The sequence below is a fragment of the Procambarus clarkii genome, chromosome 92, assembly GCF_040958095.1.
Source record: "Procambarus clarkii isolate CNS0578487 chromosome 92, FALCON_Pclarkii_2.0, whole genome shotgun sequence".
Lineage (NCBI taxonomy): Eukaryota > Metazoa > Arthropoda > Malacostraca > Decapoda > Cambaridae > Procambarus > Procambarus clarkii.
Window position 1 is genome coordinate 13,216,573 of NC_091241.1, and position 10,393 is coordinate 13,226,965.

The 10,393-nt window shown below is 38.5% G+C and overlaps 1 protein-coding gene across 1 annotated transcript in view; it reads left to right on the forward strand.

Moving 5' to 3' along the window:
* The window catches only part of LOC123775026 (DNA polymerase beta), a 12,869-nt gene extending 3,100 nt beyond the window's left edge, over nucleotides 1-9,769 (forward strand). The window contains exons 2-7 of the mRNA XM_045769779.2: nucleotides 1,076-1,275; nucleotides 2,115-2,275; nucleotides 2,628-2,750; nucleotides 2,865-3,027; nucleotides 6,194-6,383; nucleotides 7,057-9,769. Of these exons, the coding sequence (XP_045625735.1) occupies nucleotides 1,076-1,275; nucleotides 2,115-2,275; nucleotides 2,628-2,750; nucleotides 2,865-3,027; nucleotides 6,194-6,383; nucleotides 7,057-7,151 (932 nt within the window). The 3' untranslated portion in view covers nucleotides 7,152-9,769. The remainder of the gene's footprint in view (nucleotides 1-1,075; nucleotides 1,276-2,114; nucleotides 2,276-2,627; nucleotides 2,751-2,864; nucleotides 3,028-6,193; nucleotides 6,384-7,056) is intronic.
* Nucleotides 9,770-10,393: the final 624 nt, after the last annotated feature.

Below are 10,393 nucleotides of genomic sequence, written 5' to 3' on the forward strand. Positions count from 1 at the left end.
ATTTAGTGATGGAATTTTTACTTAAATGTCATTCTACCTGGCTGATAGCATGGATATTATATATACATTACTGTGTCCAATCTCATGATCATTTTACTTTGTTAAAACACATTATAAGAAAATAAAATTAAAGATATTCTTGTATTAATTATTAATCTCTTATGAGTAATACATAAAAATTACATAGCTCAGAAAATTTTGTCATGATCACTCTTTACATGCACCTACCAAGTTTTATGTAAATCAGTTTGTGGGTAAGCAAACCAAATTTTCATACAATTATAAGTTTACCTACAATGATTGTAAAGGAGTCACGTGACATCTGGCCACCTGGTGGATGATGCAAAAAATGAACGACACAAAACGTGTTCATCAGTATATCACTGAGATAGATGGCTTGGAAATAAGATGTTTGCTTCATTTTCTTATTACTTATTAATACTGAAATGTCTGTCAGTGGTTATTTGTTTAGCACACTTTTATATGGTTTTGCTTTACTTAATAGTGAGGTAATATTTGCTTATCACAAGTCAAGCCTGGCCTCAGGCCGGGCTTGGGGAGTAGAAGAACTCCCAGAACCCCATCAACCAGGTATCAACCAGGTAATAAAATTGCATTTTAGTAAGTTAAAATATGCAACTCAGCAAAAAAGTAGGATGGTTATTTATTTAATTATTTTTAAGGTAAGCCCTAGGTTTCATGTGCTAGAAAAGAGTTGTTGGGATGCCACATTTGGCACGTGTGCCAAGGGTTCCCACCCCTGGCCTATATACCTTGTGGCCAGTAATATACAAGTCTGTTAGGTCAGTTTTCTAACTGTTTCCAGAAATAAACAAAACATGGTACCTTGAGATCTGTTTCCTTTCTATGGTTTTAGGTAGCCTAAATGTTTTAAAGAATACATTAAAATATAAGTAATTTTGTAGGTTAGGGAAAGGAAGGAGGAAATAGTATTGAGAGTTATACTGTACTTGAAGTAAAAAAAAATAGCCGAGGAGGTTGGGGGCAGTGAGAGTTTGGAGCATCATGTTCCTTGATCGTACACACACTGAACATTTGTATGTTTGTATTTCAGAAATTGCTGAATATGAGAAAAATGTAAACCGCAACACATACAAGTATAATGCCTATCGCAATGCCGCAGCTGCTCTTGCTCAACACCCAACTCGAATTGAGAGTGGAAGTGAAGCAAAGAAGCTCAAGGGTGTGGGATCCAAGATTGGGGAGAAGATTGATCAATACATCAAGACTGGTCAGATGAGTAAAGTGGAGAAGGTAAACAATATGTTTTGTTACTTCAGGAGGTACACAATCAGTCGGCTCATTACTCTCCCATCTCCACCTCCAACCCTAACTCTAATCCCTCTTCTCCCTCTTTCACACACACACACACACACACACACTCTCTCCATAGAGCCCAATAACTTGGACTGGTCCAGTACAGCGATGGTCTTGCTTCATGCAGATCGGCATTCAAGTCCCGACCATCCAAGCGGATGGGCACCATTCCTCCCACTTCCCATCCCAAATCCTTATTCTGACCCCTTCCAGGTGCTATAGAGTTGTAATGGCTGGGCGCTTTCCCCTGCTAATTCCCTCACTCTTCATGGGGTACTAATACCCACCAACTTACCATTATTATCAAAACATTCCTTGTGTACACCCCATGTGTCATTGAGATTCATCTGGCTAATAACTACCCTTCCCAAAATGCAACACAGCAGTTGCTTAACTCAGAATCTAAGATGGATTCCTGGATTAGAGGCTGGGTAAACAGTGTGAGTGTATACATATACAGTTTAAGTTTGCAGGTGGTGTATTTTTGTATTTCTTGTAATTTTGTCTCGGGCCCTTTAAGGCTTTCTTGGGTGCTTGCTTTATTATTAGTATTTTATTGCTCTGTCCATTTTAACATGATTTTCTTTACTTTTCTTTGATAGCAAATTCTATCCACCTTACTACACCATAACTGTATTTTATTTGTAAAGGTAACTGTCTTTATTGTACTTGATTTGTCATAACTCCTTTTCTTATTCTCTTCATCCGTATGTGGCTTTACATGATTCTTGCACTTGATGGTAATAAATTTGGGTTAATCATAAAATATTTCTCAGATTCGTGGTGATGATACAAATACTGCAATTAATCTTCTAACTCGTGTGTCTGGCATTGGCCCAGCCAAAGCACGCGAGCTAGTTGACGAAGGTATCACAACCCTAGAAGATCTGCGTAAAAATCAAGATAAGCTTAATCACCATCAGGTCATTGGACTGAAGTAAGTGTGCACATATATTCAGGGAAAGCATATTGCCAAGGTTGTAATGTTGGGAGAGATTATCCATTGTTTTTTCGGTTTCATAACACACTCAGAGGTCACATTAATTTATTGGAGTAGCCTGATAATATGCCCATTACAGATCTGGCCACATTCTGAACCTTGCATTCTTAACCTTTAACACACACTACAGAGCATGCATCATATTTCTACCTTTTATAGATTTACACATAGATAACTTGGCATTCATTCCTTCATTCTCTGAAATAGCTTATCATATATACTGCATTTAGTTTTCATTATAATTTAATTTAAAATTACTGTGCTGAGGTATATCATCGAATTATTTCAGGTACTTTGATGAATTTGAGATGAGGATTCCCAGAGATGAAGTTGAGAAAATAGAGAAGCAGTTGAACAAGCTCATCACCACTCACGACTCCGATTATCTTATTACAATCTGTGGCAGCTATCGGTAATATTTAACATTCTATATTAAAATTTTTACCAAGATGTGTGTGTAATTTTCTATATACAGTATAATTTTCTATTTTGATAATCGTAATTAATTTTATTTATATTATTTCAGGCGTGGAGCCAAAAGCAGTGGTGACGTGGACGCTTTACTGACCCATCCATCCTATACTTCTGAATCCAGCAAGTGTCCTTCACTGATTAAGAATGTAGTCGAGACACTGAAGGACAATGGTCTGGTGACGGACACTCTCTCCCAGGGCGACTCTAAATTCATGGTTTGTTTGTACTGTACTTGCTTTGACTATATACTGTAGATAATGTTTAGTGGCTTTACTCTTGTAGAAGAGTGATTTAGAAATGTTACTAACTCAAAAACAGGAGAAAGAGAAAACAAGGAGTGACTGTGAGTACCAGGAGTGGTTGTCAGTACCGTACCAGTAGTGGCTGTCAGTACAGTACCAGGAGTGGCTCTCGGTACCAGGTGACAAAATGGAAGGGTGTGGAGAGGGAAGAATGTTTACTGGTGTAAGAAAATGTAGAGCTGGATGGATGTGAGCAGGAAGAGGAGGGTAATGATATATAAAGGTTATGATTCAGTGACCTTCAAATCAACTTACTTCTCATTCTGATTTTATTTCCTGTTCTTTTCCTTTACCTTTCATTTAACCCACTGAACACTTGCTTACACTCTGTTGCTTTGATTTAAGTTGTTTATGCTTCCCAAATGAAAAGTCTTTGAGTTCCAGCCAGACCTGTGCTCTTGCTGACATGTGACCAGTGTTGAGAACGTATAGTGCGAATGTTGTTGTTTTAGATTCAGCTGCTTGGAACAAAATGTTCGAAGTAGCATGGGCTATGGTGAGCCCGTCGTTTTTACCTGTCACAGGAGATGTGCTATAGTGTGGAGGGCTTAAGGTGCTTAGAGAATATTACTACAGGGGTACCTCGGTTTAAGAATTTAATCCATTTCTGGAGACGGTTCGTAACCTGAAAATTTGTAAACCGAAGCTAATTTCCCCATAAGAAATAATGGGAAATGAATTAATCTGTTCCTGACTCCCCAAAAACTTCACTTCAAAGTAAATTTTATACCTAATTCACCCAAATCTACACTACAAAAGTATGTTCAAGTTATTACTTAACCTTGCTGATGACTCCTGTTGGCGTATGGAAGATGGTGAGGAGGGGGGAGGAGGAGAGGTGTTACTGTTTGGAAGGGGTGTCCCCCTTCCATTATAACATCAGGCAGTAAAGATTTTTCTGGAGTGCACTCTCTGGCACGTTTTGCCTGAATACCACTAGGTCCTGGTTGTGGCTCAATGCTTGATTTTCTCACAACGAAACGATCCATTGAAGATTGTTTTTCCCTTCTTCGCAACATTTGTCTGTAGTGAGGCATCACATTGTCATTGAAAAGATTAATGCAACGGCCTACTACAGCTTTCTCTGGGCGAGTCGTTTCAATAAAAGTTTGCATTTCGTCCCACATCCGACACCACTTCCTAATTGTTGAGGGAGGGACTTTCTCTTCTGCCTCATCCTCCTCTGAAGAAATATCCCCAGCTGCCTCTTATTGCTGCTCCTTTTTAAGGGATTGGAGTTCTTCGGTGGTCAGTTCTTTGTTGTGTTCTTCCACCTACTCCTCCACATCAGCACCATCCAATTCCAAGCCCATTTTCCAGCCCTGAGTAACAATTTCCTCAACAATGGGCACTTCATTTACAGGCTCAAACCCCTCAAAAGTCTAGTTCTGTCACACATTCAGGCCACAATTTTCTCCAGCCAGAGATCAGGGTTCTTTGAGTCACTTTTTGCCAGGCTTTGTCAACGAGTTTTAAAGCACTACAAATGTTAAAATGGTATTTCCAGAACTCTTTGAGAATGAGGTTTGTGGCTTCAGTCATTTCAAAACATTTCTGGAAAAGTGCCCTTTCATAAAGTTTTTTTAAAATTTGCTATGATTTTCTGGTCCATAGGCTGAATTAGAGGAGTGGTGTTAGGAGGAAGGAACTTTATTGTGAAAAAATTATGTTTAATAATGCATCTTCCAAGCCTGGAGGATGAACAAGAGCATTGTCGAGGAGAAGCAGGGCCTTGAGTGGCAAACTTTTCTCCTGCAGATATTTTTGTGTGGCAGGGCACACCACATCATTCACCCACTCTGTAAAAAAAATCCTAGTCACCCATGCCTTATTATTAGCCCTCCACATCACACATTTGGTTTTTCTGCACACCATACTTTTTGAAAACATTTGGATTTTCAGAATGATACACAAGCAAGGGTTTAATTTTCAAATCGCCACTCGCATTTCCACACAGCACAAGCGTAAACCTATCTTTCATAGGCTTGTGTCCGGGCAATGATTTTTCCTCTTTGGTAATGTATGTCTTCTAAGGCAATCTTTTTCAGAACAGTCCTGTCTCATCACAATTAAACACTTGTTGCGGTAGGTATCCCTCAGCCTCTACAAACTTGAAATTCTTCAATAAATCTTTCAGCTGCTGGTTTGTCTGAGCTGGCAGCCTCCCCATGCCTCACAACACTATGAATACCACTTCTTTTTCTAAATTTGTCAAACCATCCCCTTCTTGCCTTAAAGTCTTTAGTATCTGCACCCATTCCAGGGGTTTTCTTTACAAGGTCTTCGTGCAATACCCTGGCTTTCTCACAAATGATGGCCTCTGAAACACTATCACCCGCTAACTCCTTGTTGTATATCCAAATTAATAACAACTTTTCCACATCCTCAAGTATTTGTGGTCTTTGTTTCGTGATTGTTGATACGCCTTTTGCCACTTTAGCACTCATAATGTCCTTTTTCTTGGCAAGTACAGTGCATATCGTTGACATGGATTTGTTGTACTGCCTAGCTAGTTCAACAACATGAGTTCCATTTTCATGCTTACAAATGATCTCTTTGTTTTTCCTCTATTGTCATTCTAAAATGCGATTTCTTGTCTTGAACCTTACCACTGGCTTTCTTTGGACCCATGGCGAGATATATAATAACAACTTTTATGCTCAAATGGCCAAAAATCCGACAAAAAACTGTAAATTCTTGTGAAGAATTCAGGCGGGATAATCACTGGGTGCGAGGCACTGGTAAACTGAGGCGCGATCGCCGTGCCACCACGAGCTTGGTCGGCCGTAAGCGTATCAACAAACTCGTATCCCGATGCAAAGTTCGTATCCCGATGCAAAGTTCGTATCCCGATGCAAAGTTCGTATCCCGATGCAAAGTTCGTATCCCGATTCAAATTTTCTGAACAAATTGGGCTCGTAACCCGAAAAGTTCGTAAACAGGGATGTTCGTAACCCGAGGTACCACTGTACTGTGCCTGGTTGGTTACTGAAAATGGTTTATAATTGTTATGACCAATACAGATTTACACTCATGTCTCATCTCTCATCAGTCTCTCTCTCTTTCTCTCATCACGCAGGGTGTGTTCCAGCTGGAGGAGAACTTGCCTCACCGCCGTCTTGATATCCGACTTTTGCCCCACGACCAGTACTATTGTGGGATCCTCTACTTCACCGGGTCAGATATGTTCAACAAGGCTATGAGGGCACATGCTTTAGAACAAGGCTTTACTCTCAATGAATACTGCATCAGACCTATTGGCAGCACAGGTAATTAATGGCATTGGTGAATGTTTGGGTTAGGATCATTCACGGTACAACTTGTGGGGACAAATTACTGGTTATGTGGATAAACACACTGGCAGGTAAGGAGAGTAAGGTCATTTGGGATGTATAAAATTTTTTGTCTTAGCAGTTATTTTTGTGATTAAAAATAGACTTCAACCACAAATGCTATGTGGATAAGGAGTGACCAAGATGATCCCCTAGTAACTTTTTTAAAGTACTTGTACTTTTAATAATATAATGTGAAATTATTTCCCTGTCACTGGCTTGAGATTTATTAAACCTTAATTTGCTTTCACATTTTGCTCCAGATAACTTTTATTCCAGTAATGTATACACGAGGAACTCCCACAGGGCAAGTGACTGGGGGGAATTTTCCCCAGTTAAAAGAAAAAAAAAAAGTTCCTAGTAGTGTTGTGATTTTGTTCTATGTAAGTAATGGCGAAGGTGCCATAACATTGGTACCTTCATTTGACTTTTTAGGCATGAACTACTCTTGACTGGCTGGAAACAGGTGACTACTCTAAATGCAGACAATATTAGGAATCATCAGTATTTTGTATAATTTATATATAATCGGCATTGGTAAGTACAAATTATTTTGGTTGTAAGAAGTTGTACAGTTTAAATTTTCTTTAATTATTAATGTTTCTTTTAGGTGTTCCTGGTGAGGCATTGCCGGTGTCATGTGAAAAAGATATATTTGAATACATAAACTATAAATACAAGGAACCTTATGAACGCAATGCATAGTAAATGATGCAGAAGACATAAATACAGGTGTGTGTCTTATGTGCAGGGTTCAGTTCTGTAAATCATCAGCGTATAATAAATGACACAGCAACACATATAAACTTTCTCGGACTATTATGAATAATGTGGACAATTTAGAGGATTTGTGTAATTTGTTTTTAACTGTACATTAATATAGTTAAGTTTGTAAATGCTAGTCATTAGAAGTAGCATGTGAAATATTTGTTAAGGATTTTCCAGTGCATGTTTGGCAATCACACAAGTGAACTGCATTGTCTCACATACAATTGCTCACCTCGTAGAATGATCTGATTTTTCAGGATGATCAAAGATTTTGCTTTTCCAGTGTCCACTCGACCCAATTGTCCCCTCGGTAAAATCCTTGGTGAATCCAGTACTTCTGACTCGTCATATGTCCTCTTTGCTCTGGTATTGGCATCATGAATTATGTCTCAGATATTTTTTGACTGTTGTGCACCACAGACAGTGCTAAATAGTCTTCCAGTCATGGTGCTTTCTGATGCACCATGATGCCATCATGGGGAAGATGATGGCATTATCTTCTCTTAATCTCAAAAGAGAAAATGATGCATTTATTAGTTGGTTTTCAGCAACAGTAATGTGTTAATGGTGAGACGGGCCTCGGCAAGGACTAGCAAGTAGGACATAGTACTGTAGGGTATATGGCAAGTATCAAGTATGCCCAGGGCTGTAAAAGCCAAAGTCATGAGCAAACTGTGTTCATTGAAATGCTAATTTAGAGGTTGTTATGTATCACAATCAATGTATCACAGCTGCTGGTGAGAGTGTACTGTTTAGAACTTATAGTGGGCAAAATTGTTTATGATATATTCGTTGAACCATTTATGGTATATAAGGAGTTTTACTATTTAAGCCACAACTTGACAGCATGATCGCTTAGTGCTTTATTTTGATAATTATTTGCACAGTCTGAGTTGATATTTATTTTTTTAGATATATTACAAAAAAGTAATGCACTGAAATGTGCTAGCATGTTTCGTGTATTTTCTTAATAAATTTGTGGGTCGCGTCGTTTGTCATTCACAGTTGTATTTGAATTTAAAAAAGTGTATTTCTTCAGCTTGAACAGTTTTTGTTCTGTGTGAACAGTATTTCTTCAGCATGAACAGTGTTTAGCCATAATCAAACATATAATGTACAATAAACATAAACTTGGGGCAGTCTTTTTGGGCATTATGTTGTTTACTAATTTAGTTTAGTAATTTCAAGACTTTAAAGACATTATAGAACAGTTGAAGCAATAATCTACATTTACGTTTTACTTCAGGAAATAATCAGTCAAGAAAATATTGTATAGGTTCTTTCTTATATGTTTAATGAGACTTAATACTTCACAAATTTCCTGAGGAGGAAATATGTCGGTACTACCCAGTCTAATTGATTGAATTGAAAATGCAATAACCCTTCCATTTATGCAAGAGAGACATCGCAGGAAAATGTCATGCATAGCAAATTTGCACAGTGGTCCATAACTTCCCATTCCTCTTATCAGTAAAACACCTTCGTGAACATTATTTCTGTTTAATCCCACCATTCTACAGCCACAAATATAGTACATTCTCAATAGCAAAATACTGTACTTGGGAGGTTATTTCAGGCAAGAAAGGATTACAAATTGTCTTTAGGTATACAATAAGTGAAGACGTGGAATCTCAGTATGTTACATTTTGTTCACTAGCAGGAACTAATTGATGTTTGGATGAGAGCACTTATGAGTGATGGAATGTCTAATAAGACATTTCCTGAAGCTCCCACTTACCTCATATGATGGGTGTGCATTGCTGAATTATTGAAATATCATAATTTTCACAAATTCAAGATTCACTGCAAAGAGTAATGAGGCCTTCCCTCAGTTAAATACATGTGGAAATATAGGCCTTTCCCTCAGGTGTGAATAGGTTGACCTTCCCCTTGAATGTATTCAGTACTTTGTTATGTATATGAAGACTAAACCACACACCAGAAAATGAGGAGACGACAACGTTTCGGTCCGTCCTGGATCATTATCAAGTCGATTGTGATGATGGTCCAGGACGGACCGAAACGTCGTCGTCTCCTCATTTTCTGGTGTGTTGTTTAGTCTTCATATCTTGAGCCATGTTATTGTGACTCGTCGTCTTTGTTATGTATACTTTATCATAAGTTTTCTTTGCAGTAAATTTAAATGTGCAGTGCAGGAAAACACAGTCTAAATAAAAAAAGAAAAACAAATTTGGATTTGACAAATTTTAGAGTGAACATTTTCAGTATTTCTTGTCCTAGGGCAAACAACTATGTATGGTTCAGTGTAACTTATTTTATTATACACTATTTATGGTTTATAAGGATGGTCAAGGATTATGAAGTATTTTTATGTATTTTTAGTATACAAATAAATCATTATTTAAATTACAGTAAAGTATTATTATTGATGTCTGTGTAACATTTTTAAAGAGAAGTTATGTACAGTCTTAAGTGATTGTGTGGGGGTGATGGGGAAGTGATTGTGTGGGGTGATTGTGTAAGCACACAACTGCTTCCCAACACAAAAAAAACAAAACAAAAATAACTCAAAAATAAAAGAAACTGCAAACTGCTTTACACATATGTCTAACCTATACTTGGAAACTCTTCAGCACTCTCACGTCTATTTTAGTGACCGGGTATTTGTTTCATAAAGCAACAACCCTGTTTCAAAACCAATATTTACCACAGGATGGGAATAGGGGTGCAATACTATACACAGGATAAGTATGGGGAGCAATATCATCCACAGGATGGGTGTGTGATGGACTACCACCCACAGGATGGGTATGGGGTGCACTATCGCCCACAGGATTGGTATGGGGTGCATTACCAACCACAGGATTGGTATGGGGTGCATTACCACCCACAGGATGGGTATAAGGTGCAATACTATCCACAGGATGGGTATGGGATGCAATACTATCCACAGGATAGGTATGGGGTGCAATACTATCTACAGGATGGGTATTGGGGTGCACTACCAACCACAGGATGGGTATGGGGGTGCAATAATATCCACAGGATTGGTATGGGGTGCATTACCAACAGGATTGGTATGGGGTGCATTACCACCCACAGGATTGGTATAAGGTGCAATACTATCCACAGGATGGGTATGGGGTGCACTACCAACCGCAGGATGGATATGGGGGTGCAATAATATCCACAGGATTGGTATGGGGTGCATTACCAAC